The 17220-nt window shown below is 38.1% G+C and overlaps 1 protein-coding gene across 2 annotated transcripts in view; it reads right to left on the bottom strand.

Moving 5' to 3' along the window:
* Positions 1-17220, bottom strand: part of DSC1 (desmocollin 1) — a 38206-nt gene that overhangs the window by 9083 nt on the left and 11903 nt on the right. For both annotated transcript variants that reach the window (XM_027526157.1, XM_027526158.1), the window contains exons 6-11: positions 17068-17212; positions 15150-15316; positions 14585-14719; positions 10399-10584; positions 8085-8347; positions 7533-7675 (exon numbers count right to left, since the gene is read on the bottom strand). In XM_027526157.1, the coding sequence (XP_027381958.1) occupies positions 7533-7675; positions 8085-8347; positions 10399-10584; positions 14585-14719; positions 15150-15316; positions 17068-17212 (1039 nt within the window). The remainder of the gene's footprint in view (positions 1-7532; positions 7676-8084; positions 8348-10398; positions 10585-14584; positions 14720-15149; positions 15317-17067; positions 17213-17220) is intronic.

Genomic DNA, 17220 nt, shown 5'->3' with positions numbered 1-17220 from the left:
CATTACTCTTCCCTGGAGATTGGTAGCTGTATCAGATGACATCGTGAAGTGGTTTTTAAAATTAAAAGGTATGAGATTATGAGTCATGTCACTACAGAATGACCGATTTAGAAGATAATTGATTTCTTTCATCCTTCTTTGAAAGTGTATTCATGCTTAAAATATAAACACTTTACATTAGGTCACAATCACTTCCTAACTTTCTCTCCTGACCCTTTCCCTCATATACTCATTGTTCAAACTTTGTCATGTGTGTGCTTAGTCACTCAGTCGTGTCCGACTCGTTGCGACCCCATGGACCGTAGCCTACCATGCTCCTCTCTCCATGAGGATTCTCATGGAGAGAGGCAAAAATATTGGAGTGGATTGTCATGCCCTCCTCCAGGGGATCTACCCAACCCAGGGATCGAACCCAGGTCTCCCATATTGCAGGCAGATTCTTTACCATCTGAGCCACCAGGGAAGCCCAAACTTTGTAAAACTGATCATCAAACCCAGAAACTGTGCTCCATCCTGTGTGCAGTTTTGGCACATGCTCTTGCCACTGCTGGGAATACTTTTCTCCTCCCCTTTGCCTGATAAAACCTTATTATCCTTTAAGAATCCGTTCAAATGTCACCTCTGCATGAAACTTGCCAGTGACTTCTATGGACAATGCTTGCATATTCTCCTTCAGTTTCTCAAAACCCTTGTTCATCTTTAGCTCATGCACTTAACTTTTCATCCTAAGAGCTACTTTGTATTCATCTTGACAGTTCAGTGATCTGCCCAGTATTTCCTGGCTAACTTAATATTAACACACTGAACACTTGCAGTTCAATTGCTAAATTGTTTCGAACTCTTTGCAACCCCATGAACTTCGCTGCCCCAGACTTCCCTGTCCTTCACTGTCTCCCAGTTTGCTCAAACTCATGTCCACTGAATTGGTGATGCCATCCAACCATCTCATCCTCTGCCACCTTCTTCTCGTATTGTCTTTGATCTTTCCCAGCATCAGGGTCTTTTCTAATGAGTCGGCTCTTCACATCAGGTGGCCAAACTATGGGAACCTCAGCTTCAGCATCAGTCCTTCCAATGAATATTTGGGGTTGATTTGCTTTAGAATTAACTGGTTTGATCTCCTTGCTGTCCATTATTTGAAGGTATTAGTTCTTTGGTGCTTAGCCTTCTTTATGGTTCAACTCTCACATCCTTACACGACTACTGGAAAAACCACAGCTTTGAATATTCGGACCTTTGTCAGCAAAGTGATGTCTCTGTTTTTTACTGCCTACGTTTGTCATAGCATTAATTTTTATATTTAAAAAAATCAATTGAACAAACTGTAAAAAAGTTGTACCCCCACCCTAATCTAATTAATATGCTTTTGAGAATAAGAACTCTTACCTCCAGAACTCCACTATTAATGGCCTAATGCTTCAACACATAAATCTAAATAAATATCTTAAATTAGCATAATACCCATTATGCATGTTTAAAAGATAATGAAGTTTAGAGAACATGTTCAAATTTTAAAGCTTGTGATAAAATTACAAACTACTCTAAATAGTAAGATTTCAAAATTGAAATAAACAGAAAAATAACTGATGAAATTCCTCACTTTTATTGCTTTGAATGGTGGTCTAAATTTTGATGCATAAACATTGAATTTATCATACAGACTACCATAAATCATGTGCAAATTTAATATTCTTTCTTTTTAGATTAAAATAACAATTAAGCCATATCAAGTAGCGTATTTCAGTGAATTTTTTTTCTGTTGAATAAGAATTTATTCAAAGTGACTTTTAAATTAGTTACTTACAAGGTAACAGCAGTATATACCTATTTAAAAACTATTCAATCTAAACAAATTTAAACATCTAGAAATTAAAGAGAAATAACAACTTTTTTGTTTAAAAAAAATCTACAATAGCATTGATATCTCCCTGGTGATTCAGACAGTAAAGCGTCTGCCTGCAATGCGGGGGACTTGGGTTTGATCCCTGAATTGGGAAGAGCCCGTGGAGAGGGAAATGGCAACCACTCCAGTACCCTTGCCTGGAAAATCCCATGGACAGAAGAGCCTGGTAGGCCACAGTTCATGGGGTCACAAAAAGTCGGACAGGACCAAAAGATTTCACTTTCACAATAGCATATAAACATTTTGAGATTGCCATAAATTTGTAAATAAATTTGAGTACAAATGACAACTTCAACACCTGAAAAAGAAGTGAGAAGTGGGAAAAATAAGCTTTTTTAATGTAAAAAATAGTTACAGGTACTAGTGTGAATCAACATGGGTGTTAGGATTTTAACTATTAAAATATAAGAAGAAAGCTATTTCTCTTTAAGGTACAATAGAAATCACACTTTAAAAAGTGAAATAAAGAAATAGGGCAGCCATCCAGAAGCAAATAAAGACTCATTTAATTCCATATTCAACAAACATTTATCACATAAATGATTATTTTCCATCACAATCTCTGTTTTAAGCATGTTGTTAAAAAAGGAAAACTCGAAACTGTTAAAACGGATAGTAGGCAAAGCCACAGCTGAAAACTAAGTCCTGCTGCTGCTGCTGCTAAGTCACTTCAATCGTGTACGACTCTGTGTGACCCCATAGACCGCAGCCCACCAGGCTCCCCCGTCCCTGGGATTCTCCAGGCAAGAACACTGGAGTGGGTTGCCATTTCCTTCTCCAATGCATGAAAGTGAAAAGGGAAAGTGAAGTTGCTCAGTCGTGTCCGACTCTTCGCGACCCCATGGACTGCAGCCCACCAGGCTCCTTCACCCATGGGATTTTCCAGGCAAGAGTACTGGAGTGGGGTGCCATCGCCTTCTCCAAAACTAAGTCCTAGATGTCTTCTAAAACTACGAAAGCCTGATTGCAAATTTTTTCCTTCTGGGAAACAGAGCCAAAAAAAGTAATTCCTGATAATAGTTGAAGACTATGAAAAAGTAATTAAGTATGTATATTTGCCTGCTTCTAAACCTTATTTTGGGCTTTCCAGGTGGCTCAGTGGTAAAGAATCTGCCTACAGTGCAGGAGACACTAGTTCAATCCCTGGGTCAGGAAGATCCCCTGGAGAAGGAAATGGCAACCCATTTCAGTTCTTTCTTGGGAAATCCCATGGACAGAGGAGTCTGGCGGGCAACAGTCTGTGAGGTCGCAAAAGAGTCAGACACAACTAAGGAACTAAATAAGAACAAACCTTATTTTAAGTTAAACACGTAAGCAAATGCCAAGAATCAGTGAGTAAGGAATGTCATGATCTCCTAGAAAGTACATTTTAGGTTAACTAAAATCCAAATTTACAACAATAAGAACTCTGAAAAGCACGAGTTCCCCATTGTTATTTAAATGTTTCCAGGAACAGAAAGTTCACTGGGTTATAAATTAGCCCACTCCATATACAGAACTCTTTAACGATTGGGAGGTTTTCAGATTCTTTCTTACCAAGCTGTAATACATTTCCTAATCATTTCTCATTTTTTCTTTTTTTGGACTATACATGCAAAAAGTTTACCTCTTCCACGTGACAACCCTGAAATATTCATTTTAAGAAAATTCTTTTTACACTCAAGTATATCAAAGCATTTGTAAACTTTTGAACTCAAGTTTCTACATTAAAACTAAGTTCCAAGTGCCTGTTATGCACCTGAATTTGCAAAGGACTAAGCAGTAAAATTCACAACCTGGAACCTGGAGACTCACAGAACAGCAGAGGAATGGCAAATACCAGTACCTACACGAAGCAAACATGCCAAGATCTCTGCTAGATGCTTTGTAAAAAGATATTTAGCAAAGATAAAGGTCTTTATATGAACATGAGTTCATAGTCAGCCTAGCTAGAGGGAAAGACTGTACATGAGAAACAATGAGAGCTCCATTTTATAGAGAAGACACATCATCTATATGTCTTATACTTAATTATATATAAGTATATATACTTATACTGTGATAATTACAGTATTATTCCCAGGGAAGGAGGGTTAAAAAGGTATTCAGAGAGGAACTAAACAAAGATTAGTGAGAGTTATCACAACAGTCATCACTGCCATCCATTTGAAGAAGCAGAGGGACCTGAATTTCAAACAGAAGGGGCAGCCTTATTGTAGGTGGAGAGGATACAAAACAGTGCTTTTAGAGCGAAAGCAGGGAAGCAACCTGGTTGACAAAAAAGAACTGACACAAAAAATACAAGGAAATTAATTGGACACCTAGATGACCATCATGAACTATATATGAGCATCAAAACGAAATGTTCATGTAGAAATATAAGTAATTACTTATATATTTGACCCTTGGAAGCATATATTAAAATGGATTAAAGTTTAAATAAACAAAATCCTTCACCATATAATCTTCCATTAACATTTCTTACACCCTATCTTTCCTTCTTGAGCACGGCCAGGTTATCCATGAGCTTCAGACATAGATATGACATTTCATTTCTTTGTACTGTGATCACTATACTTACAGACATTCTTTTATCACCAAAAGACAAAGTTAGCTTCTTATATCTCTGTTTTCCATATTTTCCTTCTCCCCAAAGAGTATTTCCTTTTTTATCAACAAGCTTTTGCATTTCTGTGAAATCACCTCCCTTTACCCTTTCAGTTTGGTAACACTTTAACTGCTTTCCACTTCTTATGATATTCACGCATTCTTTGATGGGGAAAGTTTTTATACCAGAGAATCTTTATAAGAATATAATCATCCTTCAATTGATACTATGTGAAAAATTCGATTTTGTCTTATGAATCCTAGTTTTCATGGCTTAGAACTTAGGATTTAAAAGACAATCAACACTGGTGTAATAAGTGAGTAAATATAAATCCTTGTTTCACGTCATAATTGTGTTCCTGATCCAATCAGATTTCACCTTTGCTTTTTTATAACCAGCAAATCACCATGATTATAAAGTAGTAGCAGTTTTAACTGTATTTCTCAGTTCATGTTTCCCCCACTATTTAGTAGGATATTTTCTTTTCCTACTTATACTGAAAGATTTATAATAAAAGATTCTGTGAGAGCTGTCAAGAGGAGAGGAAGGACTTCTCTAGTGGTCCAGTGGTTAAGAATCTGCCCGTCAGTGCAGGGGACACAGGTTCGATCCCTGGTTGGGGAATATTCCACATGCAGTTAACCCTGCACACCACAACTATTGAACCAGCGCTCTAGAGCCCCCAGAACCACAGCTACTGAAGCCTGTAAACTCTAAAGCCCATGCTCTGCAACAAGAGAAGCCCCCGCCATGAGAAGCCCTCACATGGCCATTAGAGAGTAGCCCCTACTCAATGCAACTAGAAAAGAGCCCATGTAGCAATGAAGACCCAACACAGCTGACAATAAATAATAAGTGAATAAATTTTTTTTAAAAAGATTAAAGGAATATGATATGCACATGATTAGGCAACAATATTCAAACTGTGGTTTTCTTTCAGACTTTGAAATTGAAATATTTTCTACTCGTGGGCATACTTTGTTTTCAGACTGCTTGGTTTTCTCACTGATTATGACGTGCGACAGACCGTCCCCATTCCCAGGCAACAAGAATACACCAAGGCTGAGAGAGAAAGTAAGGAAAAAACCCAAATGGGACAAATGTGAATGGACTGGCTTGCCACATACATCATAAGCAGCAGCATCTTTATTAGTTTAACCTTTCTCTCTCAACAGAGAATCTTTTTTTTTTTTAAGTAGATGTGGCTTTTATTGTAAAGCTATAGAAAAGAGTAGAAGTATAATATGTGAGAAAATATTTGTCTTTATCTTATTATCAAACTATTAAAAGGTAAAATGAAAAGTAATTTTTCATAAAATGAACAAGTCATTTCATGACTTTGGACCATTTCAGCTTTTGTTTATTTCCATGGGATTTGACATGTTTATTCACTTGCCCATTCCTGCTAAAGAAATTCAATGATTCTGTAGAAAAAGCCCAAAAAAAAAAGAAAAAGACCACAGCATTGCTGTACCAGCTTGTTTGTTTTGAAAATCCAATGTATAAAAATACCCTAACCATATCATTGTAGAGCTCTATACCAAGACCACAGGTGAGTGGAACCCTGCACCAACGTCACAGGACAAAAGTCTCTGAAACTGACCAAGCCCCATAGCAACTGTTGCCATGGGCCTCTAGATCGAAACCAGCCAGTTCCTTGACCCCATATTAGGTAAAATACCCACCCTATAGCATCCTAACCAATCACCTAATGCCACCATTTTCAGTAGAATTTCCTCTGTCTTGAGGCCATAAAAATCAGCTCCTAGCCCAACAAAAGAGTTTGTTCTCCCTTGAGCCGGCCTGCTGTTCCAACAGCCTCTCCCACTCTAATAAACTTTATTCATCTCTCATTCTACCTCATGTCTGGAAATTCTTTTCCAACCCAGGTATAGACCATGACAACCATCTTGGATTAAACAGATAGTCAAAAACATAGGCTCTATCATAAAAACCCAAGTTCACTCATCTTTATCATTTATGGAAATTTACCCCAAATGAGTGAGTATATAATTGATCAGATGAAATGCCGTATTGTAACTTTTACATATGTTTTTTATAATCTTCTCTTAAGGTCTATTTTTATAATGTATACATAGTATGTTATGATGTTAGCATATTAGTTGAGGTGGAGGCTAGGGCCTTGAGTTTCACAGGCTCACTCTTTATTGATGAATTTAAAACACAAGAGCAAGAATTTAAAGCGCAGGAAGAGAAAAACAAGCAGCTCAAATAGTGAGTTATTGAAATCAACCAAGATCTCCAAAACAAAGGAGCCTGGGGAGATGGGATAAGGGGTTGACATGGTTCTGGATCTAGCTCAGTGGCTCAGAATGTGTTTATTTGAGATGGCAATCAAAGCTTAAGTCAAGCACTTGCATTGCAAAAAGAGAAACCAACTAACAGAGCTTACACTGCAAAGGTTCATATTAAAAAATGATTTACTGCTTGGAGAGTATGTTCAAAAGGGTTTTGAGATCACTATTTTAGGACATTTCTTCACAAAATAGGTTCTAGAATTAAACTTGGAGAATGATTGCGAATCTCAGTAAAAAAGACTCCAAAAACCATTGTTTGGACATTTATTTAGGAAATAGGATAAATGTTTTATTTCCTAGTAAAAAAGACTCAGAACAAACCTATCTGAACCCATCTGTTTTAGGGAGTTGAATCCCTTCAGCAAGTTCAGAATAATGTAAAAAAATTAGAATAAAATTAGATAATAATCTAATAAAATTAGAATAATCTAAACCTAAAAATCCTGAAAACAATAGAGATCCTTGATGATGCCACTAGGTCCATGGCAGACATCAAATAATATGAACCTTGAAACTGAAACCTCCAAGTTTTGAATTAGTGATACACTGAGACCTCAACTGGGTGGTTGCCAAGAAATTAAGCAATCATGATGCAACCATTGTTTGCAATTAAACAATTATTGTTTGTATTTAATTTTGATGTGGAAACAAACAAATTTAACTCCAAGATTTCCTTAAAAATATGTCCTATATTTATATTTTATTTCTAGAAACTTGCACTCACCTGCATCGAACGCAATCACAGAAACATTGTATTGGTTGTTTTTTACAAATGTTGATTCTCTATCTAGCACTTTTACAGTTTTCAAGTCACCAGTGTATTCATTAATTTCAAACCAGTTATCTTCATCTTGTATCTTCTTATACCTAGTTTTCAGAAATCAAATGTAAAAGTTCAAACCAAAGAGTGGACATAAGCTCAAAATCTGTCATTCTGAAAAACACATAGAATGTTCCCAAATCCGAAATCAATCATCAACCACAACTGGAGCTTCCCAGGTGACTCAGTGGTAAAGAATCTGCCTGCCAGTGCAGGAGATGTGAGTTTCGTCCCTGGGTGGGAAGATCCCCTGGAGGAGGAAATGGCACCCTTATCCAGTATTCTTGTCTGAGAAATTCCATGGACAAAGGAGCCTAGTGGGCTACTGTCCATGGGGTCACAAAGAGTCAGACTCTTCACAGTCCATGGGGTCATAAAGAGTCGGACACTACTGAGCGACTGAGCGTGAGGATGAACATCACAATTAAAAAGAAGAAAATTCTGAAAATATCTTACCTTAAGCCCTCGCCAGTGCCCCTTTCCGGGTCCACTGCTTTGTATCCAAGGAGTTCTGTGCCTGCGGGGAGGCAGTCTTCACTCTGAATGACTTTTACTGGTGGCTGGCACTCAGGGCCCTCATCATGGTCTTTAACTTTAACAGTGACAATTGTAGTACACATAGTCGTAGTAGTTTTTGAGTTTACTGCCTTAGCGAATTGTGCTTCGTTAAGTACACCAATTTGCAAAACAACTTGGCGATTGACTTCATAGTTCAGTGGCTGTTCAATAAACACACTTGAATGAGTCAATATTTAACACTATACACAGAAGACAAAAGTATGATTCTAAGTTTTAGCACCAAAGGGAGAATCATTATGTATAAAATGTTACTGGAAGTTGCAGCTCATGTATTAACAATGAATAATCAGCTTCCTATAAGCAACAAACACTACCAAGTGCAAAATTGCTTATTTTTAAGATTCAACCAATTTTTCTTCTTGCTTTCCTTTGGGAAGTTCCTGCCTCCATTATTTTTTTTTTTACAAGTTTGAATAGGAATAAAAATACAGAATATTCGAATGAATTTCAATGGACAGTTTCTCATTATTTTATTATTTATCAAATGGGGTAACAGTGATAACTAAACCAGCAAAAGTCCCTCTAAGCTAAGTATATAAAATAATTAGATAGACTGTAACCAAGCAGGACCCTATGGGGCCTTCCTAGGGCAGGCCCTTGTCCCCCATATCCTCTGCTTTAGCTCTTTCTGAAGTACCTAGATAATGGCATGACACCTGGCACACACTTGCTGAGTTCTTTTAAAGGTGTGAAACCCCGCCCCCAACTCACCAAATGGAAGATGTTAACTCCTTGATGACCATGAGAACACAGCCCCCCCGACCTAAAGACTGATACTGTTAACTCCTGTTACCTCACCATCAGCCAATCAGAGCACTGTGCACAAGCCGACCACATACCTGGAATGTTCCTTCCTCACCTTGCCTTTGTAAATGGCTTGTTGAAACCCTTAGGGGCTTCCCTGGTGCCTCAGAGAGTAAAAATTCTGCCTGCAATGCGGACCTGGGTTTGATCCCTGGGTTGGGAAGATCCCCTGGAGAAGGGGATGGCAACCTACTCCAGTATTCTTGCCTGGAGAAATCCATGAACAGAGGAGCATGGTGGGCTACAGTCCATGGGGTCACAAAGAGTCGGACACGACTGAGGAACTAACACACACGCACGATAGGGGAGTCTGGGGTTTTCAAGCACAAGTCAGCCACTCTCCTTGTATTGAAACCTTTACAAGAAAGCTGCACTTTATCACAACTGAGCGTCAGTAGATTGTCTTTACCATGCAGGAGTGAGTGGACCCAAGTTGGGCTCCGTAATAAGACCACTAGGACATGAGACTTGGCTATAATGGAGCGGTTACTGTGAGCGTCTAAATCAAAAGACATAATTGTATTATCAGCAGCACCTTTTCAAAGTACATTATATTTGGGTTTGTTTGTTCCTGAAGTGAATAACTAGAAAGAATCTACAAACAATTAACAGTTAGAGACTAAATCTACCAAAATACAAAAAAAAAGAGAGAACCAAACCCAGAAAAAAGGTCCAAAAATTTTAAAAAGAAAGAAATAGAGAAAAAAAGATAGAATAGGTAATATTATAATTAAAGGACATATTCTAAAAATTTCATGAGGAAGGCAAAATTTATGCATATCCCTTCTAAGAAAATACACTGTCTCTAAGAAATTAATATGGAAAGTTGTAAGAAGTTAGTGAACATTGCAGGTAGAAGGTCTCAGAAAGAAACCAAGTTGAGTTAAAGTGAATATTCTCTGAGCCAGCAAATGCAGTTAGATTTTTAAAATCCCAACACACTTGTTACCTCAAATATAGGAGAATTAATGGGAATAGATGCTAAATGTTTAGTAAATAGTCTGTCTTACAAAATATATTGTAGAGTGGTAAAACTATAATGTGAGTGTGAAGAGAATCGAAAAGTCAAGAGGTTAATTTCAATATTGATTTTTCCATTTCTCTCTGTCTTATACTTCATAAGGAATTAGATAAATGGGTGTCTAAGACCCCTTCTAAGGTTAATATCTATCAGTTTAATATTTCTCTGCCTTGGTTTTCCTCATGTATAGAACAGTCAGTTTTGTACCAACCACCTCTTTCGTCTAAGAGAAAAGGAGGATAAAATAATAATAAAGCTCATGTATGAAACAATATAAATCATTTCAGCATTGCATTGCAATAACTCTAGTTATATACATATAAGAATTACTATATACATATATATATATATATAAATATTTTTTACCTTGACAACACACAAGACCGCTTCATTTGTATTTGGGTCTGTACTAATTTTGAAGGTTCCGTTTTCATTTCCCTGTAGGATCTGGTACACAGCCCTCGAGTGCGGCGTGTTTGGCAAATCATGGTCATGCACCGCCATTCGTAAAATTTCAACATCAATTCTGTTTTCTTCTACTTCTACAGTATACTGAAACAATTGCCCATTGTTATTATAAATTCATAGTTTTAATGATGTAATTTTCTACTCAAAGTTATTAAAGAAAAAGAAAGCAAAGTGATATGGAAATGTGCAAACACGCAGTGGGAAGGATGTACACATTTAACGCATAATGCTGTTTCAAATCTTGGCCATTCTTTATGCCTTACCTTTTCAACTTCCTGACCAACGAAGGCCTGTCTAGTCAAAGCTATGGTTTTCCAGTGGTCATGTATGGATGTGAGAGTTGGACTATAAAGAAACTGAGCACCAAAGAATTGATGCTTTTGAACTGTGGTGTTGGAGAAGACGCTTGAGAGTCCCTTGGACTGCAAGGAGATCCAACCAGTCCATCCTAAAGGAAATCAGTCCTGAATATTCATTGGAAGGACTGATGCTGAAGCTGAAGCTCCAATACTTTGGCCACCTGATGCGAAGAGCTGACTTATTTGAAAAGACCCTGATTCTGGGAAAGATTAAAGGCAGGAGGAGAAGGGGACGACAGAGGATGACATGGTTGGATGACACCACCGACTCGATGGACATGAGTTTGAGCAACCTCCGGGAGCTGGTGATGGACAGGGAAGGCTGGCGTGCTGCAGGCCATGCGGTCTCTAAGAGTCGGACACGACTGAGCGACTGAATTGACTGACTGAGGTGATTTTTCTAATTCAAACCCTCAGATCTAGCTTTAGTCTGAACCTTAAAAGCAAAATGGCTGTCTGGGGAGGCCTTACAAATAGCTGTGAAAAGAAGAGAAGTGAAAAGCAAAGGAGAAAAGGAAAGATATAAACATCTGAATGCAGAGTTCCAAAGAAGAGCAAGAAGAGATCAGAAAGCCTTCTTCAGCGATCAATGCCAAGAAATAGAGGAAAACAACAGAATGGGAAAGACTAAGGATCTCTTCAAGAAAATCAGAGATACCAAAGGAACATTTCATGCAAAGATGGGCTTCATAAAGGACAGAAATGGTATGGACCTAACAGAAGCAGAAGATATTAAGAAGAGATGGCAAGAATACACAGAAGAACTGTACAAAAAAGATCTTCACGACCCAGATAATCATGATGGTGTGATCACTGACCTAGAGCCAGACATCCCGGAATGTGAAGTCAAGTGGGCCTTAGAAAGCATCACTACCAAAAAAGAAAAAAAAAGAAAAAAAAAAGAAAGCATCACTACCAACAAAGCTAGTGGAGGTGATGGAATTCCAGTTGAGCTATTCCCAATCCTGAAAGATGATGCTGTGAAAGTGCTGCACTCAATATGCCAGCACATTTGGAAAACTCAACAGTGGCCACAGGACTGGAAAAGGTCAGTTTTCATTCCAATCCCAAAGAAAGACAATGCCAAAAAATGCTCAAACTACCACACAATTGCACTCATCTCACACGCTAGTAAAGTAATGCTCAAAATTCTCCAAGCCAGGCTTCAGCAATATGTGAACCGTGAACTTCCTGATGTTCAAGCCGGTTTTAGAAAAGGCAGAGGAACCAGAGATCAAATTGCCAATATCTGCTGGATCATGGAAAAAGCAAGAGAGTTCCAGAAAAGCATCTGTTTCTGCTTTATTGACTATGCCAAAGCCTTTGACTGTGTGGATCACAATAAACTGTGGACAAGTCTGAAAGAGATGGGAATACCAGACCACCTGACCTGCCTCTTGAGAAACCTGTATGCAGGTCAGGAAGCAACAGTTAGAACTGGACATGGAACAACAGACTGGTTCCAAATAGGAAAAGGAGTTCGTCAAGGCTGTATATTGTCACCCTGTTTATTTAACTTATATGCAGAGTACATCATGAGAAACGCTGGGCTGGAAGAAACACAAGCTGGAATCAAGATTGCTGGGAGAAATATCAGTAACCTCAGATATGCAGATGACACCACCCTTATGGCAGAAAGTGAAGAAGAACTAAAAAGCCTCTTGATGAAAGTGAAAGTGGAGAGTGAAAAAGTTGGCTTAAAGCTCAACATTCAGAAAATGAAGATCATGGCATCCAGTCCCATCACTTCATGGGGAATAGATGCGGAAACAGTGTCAGACTTTATTTTTGGGGGCTCCAAAATCACTGCAGATGGTGACTGCAGCCATGAAATTAAAAGACGCTTACTCCTTGGAAGGAAAGTTATGACCAACCTAGATAGCATATTCAAAAGCAGAGACATTACTTTGCCAACAAAGGTTCATCTAGTCAAGGCTATGGTTTTTCCTGTGGTCATGTATGGATGTGAGACTTGGACTGTGAAGAAGGCTGAGCGCCAAAGAATTGATGCTTTTGAACTGCATTGGTGTTGGAGGAGACTCTTGAGAGTCCCTTGGACTGCAAGGAGATCCAACCAGTCCATTCTGAAGGAGATCAGCCCTGGGATTTCTTTGGAAGGAATGATGCTAAAGCTGAAACTCCAGTACTTTGGCCCCCTCATGCAAAGAGTTGACTCATTGGAAAAGACTCTGATGCTGGGAGGGATTGGGGGCAGGAGAAGGGGATGACAGAGGATGAGATGGCTGGATGGCATCACTGACTTGATGGACGTGAGTCTGAGTGAACTCCGGGAGTTGGTGATGGACAGAGAGGCCTGGTGTGCTGCGATTCATGGGGTCACAAACAGTCGGACACGACTGAGCGACTGATCTGATCTGATCTGATCTTACAATATTTACAGTCTAATACTCCTCTTTTTGAAATACATAAATGCTTTCTATCAAGATATTAAACCTTCAGTTATTTAAAGATAATTATAAATTGTATTTTTTAAACTTTTAATTCACAAACACTTTAAGGAAAAAAATTTGCCCTCTTTGAGAAATGAAATCATAATTTCTCTCCCCTAACCCCCTCAAGAAATATGATTACAGAAAAGGACATTAAAAAAGCAGTAAATCAGAACATTCTAGAGATGTAAAATAAATTCATAGAAAGATGATAGCCTAATAGCCTTTGGAATACAATAGCTCTAGATTCTTTTTTTTTTTTTTTAATAATAGATATAGATTTGAATCCCACATTTTCCTCTTATATGGTCTCTTGGTATGAGCGCATGGGCAAGTTACCTAACTGAACTTTCATTTCCTCCTATGAAATATAAAATTAAACATATCCTTATAAATTACAAGGATTAATGTAAAAAATTACATGAATGTGCTTCTCACTACAGGTTTTCTCTTCTTTGACTTGTATTCTGGTATAGGTTAATGAAAATGTGGAGATTACTCATGAAAAGTTCAAGGAAGAATCATTTTCTAGAAGTATCATCCAAAATGTATTTCTTGCATTGTGTACTTCCTAAGTGAAAGTGTCCTCATATATAACCCATATCTACAGAGCCTGTGTACAGATGGCAGTGGGCAACCTATACTATCGAGCTCGCAGCAGAGCAGAAGATACAAGCTAGTCCCTTGCTCTCTTATGAAGATGACGTGTAAAGAACACAGACAAATGCCCTCTTTTCCTTCACCCTATAAAAGGAATTTAAATCCAAAGAATTTGATTCCAAAGCTTGGTATCCAAGAAACACCAACTATATGAATGAATTCAGGGCTAAGAACCTGATGCAAATAACTGATTCATTAGAAAAAAACCCCGATTCTGGGAAAAATTGAAGACAGGAGAAGAAAGGGAAGACAGAGGATGAGATGGTTGGATGGCATCACCAAATTGATGGACATGAGTTTGAGCAAGCTCCAGGAGTTGGTGATGGACAGGGAAGCCTGGTGTGCTGCAGTCCATGGGGTTGCAAAGATTGGACACAACTGAGCAACTAAACTGTACTAACTAACTGTAAGAGAGTAGTTATTTTCCTTGCATCCTGATTTTCCTTGCATCCTAGCACTGACTATTTCTACAGAAATCATGTTTTTCTGTGGATGTTATTTGTAAATGGTAGCTATTAAAACCAAAATGTATAATCTCATGGTGCTACCAGATTCTAGATTTGTTCTTTGAAGATGTAAATGAACCTAGATAAATGAATACATGTATATACTCACAGAAGTTTCTGTAAAATATGGTGCATTATCATTTTCATCCTCAAGAGAAATAGTAATTGTTCCTGTGTTAAATAAACCAAAAGGTTGGCCCCCCATGTCTCGAACTTCCATTATTAACTTATACGTATCACATTTCTGGAAGAAAGGAAAAAGATACACTGATGAACACATATTTCTCATAACTTGTGAGTCTCATAGCCATGTCTCAGGCTTTGATTCTTTCACAAACGTTCTTTTTTGATTAAAAAAAAAGAAGCCACCATAAATGCAAATAAAGAAAAGATATTTCAGTCAGTACAATGAAAAGCTGGTGTTTCTGATATAGTATTTTAAAAAGTAAAGCTATTTTAATATCCACACGTCAAACCAAGTCAACCATCTCTGAGACCTTGTATCTTCCCAGATCTCTGTAGGGACAAAGGAATAGACCTGAGAAGATTTACACACAGTCTATATGGAAACATTCTTGGAGAGGTGGCCACCAAGAACCTTATTGTAACTTCTCTGGGAATTCATGATCAGTTTAAATATAGTTTAGTGATTGAGAAATTAAGTAATTCATTACTTCTCTATCCAGTAAAGGTGTGGTTGTGGTGATGACACCTGTGTCTGGATGTACAGTGAAATGTCTTGGATTGTTTGGAATTTGCTGCAAGATTTTGTACTTCAGACGAGTATGTAGAGTGTCAGGCTCATCGAGGTCTATTGCAGTCACTTTTCCCACTGAAGTTCCTGTTTAGAGAAATCCAATGTTGTCAACAACTTAAAGTAGTGATCTAATTGAATTACAAACAAAAATAAAATCAACGCATGGCTGTGGCATATTCTCCCCTAAAACCCCCAGGTTGATTAATTTATCAATAAATAAGCCTGCCACCTGATGAGAAGAACTGACTCATGACAAAACACCCTGATGCTGGGAAAGATTGAAGGCGGGAGGAGAAGGGGACGACAGAGGATGAGATGGTTAGATGGCATCACTGACTTGATGGACATGAGTTTGAGTAAGCTCCGTGAGTTGGTGATGGACAGGGAGGCCTGGTGTACTGCAGTCCGTGGGGTCACAAAGAGTTGGACATGACTGAGTGACTGAACTGAAGCATGCATACATGCTCAGTCATGTCCGACTCTGTGACCCCATGGGCTGTAGCCCTCCAGGCTCCTCTGTCCATTTCTCAGGCAAGAGTACTGGAATGGGTTGCCATTTTTTCCTCCAGGGGATCTTCCTAACCCAGGAATTGAATCCACATCTCCTGCAACTCTTACTCAGATAGGCAAATCTTTTTTATCACTGAGCCAACTGGGAAGTGACTAAATGCTCTCCCACAGCTTTAAGCTCCCCTTACTTGGAAACTTCAATTAGGTGGCTACCACTGATAATATGATTTGTATTCTACATAGGTAAGAATATCCGCCCCACCCTTGGGAACAAGGGTGCTCAAATTCTTCCTCCTAATCTAGTCCATGACCATTTCTGGATGAGACCTTCTCTATATATCTTGTTTCCTTTATATTCAACTTGATAATGTTAAAGGAAAAGACTAGCTTTGCATATGATAACAAAGGTTTCATGCTTTTATATTTTAATAAATGTGCTGAATCGCTAATACATACGAGACAAACATTACACAACAGTCTGAGTGTCATCTGGACAAGCTTTATGGCTCAGAAATAAAAGTATTAGTAATGCTACCTTAGCAAACCATTTCTTGTGGAGAGTAACATAAAGTATGGGCACAGAGTGACAACAGAATGGAGAAGGCTTAGACACTAAGAACATATCTTGTGATTTTTAAGAATAAATTAGACTTGTTACACCCTTTGGTTTGATGAAGTCACAATCTTGGCTGCTAAGAGCATCAGACTAGTTAAAAAAAATTTTTTTCAATTTGTTTGGAAAATAAGCAAAGTAAAGGAATACATATGTTATAAGCCTGATCAGCATTTCCATACCATAATCTATTTTTGAGTCCTTGAAAAGGTATTGTGACTTTGTAAATATTCAAAAGATCTATTGCTTTATAAATACATCATGGACACCTATGCACATGATCAAAATAGAAAATATAAACAGCATTTATCTGCCATTGTGGATTAATCTAACAAAGTTAGAAACTTTGTGGATCAGTTAGCAGCCTTCTACATGTACCTAGAAAATTAATACAAAGACTTTGACTTTGAAGAGCCTAGGATCTTATAAGACTACAAAGTTTTATGTAGATTATTTTTTAAAATATTTATTCATTTAACCACACTGGGTTTTAGTTGTGGCATGTGGGATCTAGTTCCCTGACCAGGGATGGAACCTGGACTTCCTGCAATGGGAGCATGTAGTTTAAGCCACTGGACTGCCAGGGAAGTCCGTATGTAAAATACCTTGAAAGTCAAACATTTAAAAATGTTTTGCCTAACCCTGCTTAAAACAGTAATAAAGAATTCAACTGAAGCAAAATATCTCATATTTTCCTAAAACATGAACTTACCAGTTCGGCAATTCTCAGGCACAGTAAAGACGGTCAGTTTGTTTTCAAAATATGGGGCATTATCATTGTCATCTTCAACTTTGAATACTAGGGGAAGTGGATACTCAGGTGCATAACCATCTGCAGTGGTCGCATAGGCATAGATCTGAAAGG

Source organism: Bos indicus x Bos taurus, chromosome 24 (assembly GCF_003369695.1).
Source record: "Bos indicus x Bos taurus breed Angus x Brahman F1 hybrid chromosome 24, Bos_hybrid_MaternalHap_v2.0, whole genome shotgun sequence".
Taxonomy (NCBI): domain Eukaryota; kingdom Metazoa; phylum Chordata; class Mammalia; order Artiodactyla; family Bovidae; genus Bos; species Bos indicus x Bos taurus.
This window is presented reverse-complemented; position numbering and strand designations above follow the sequence as displayed.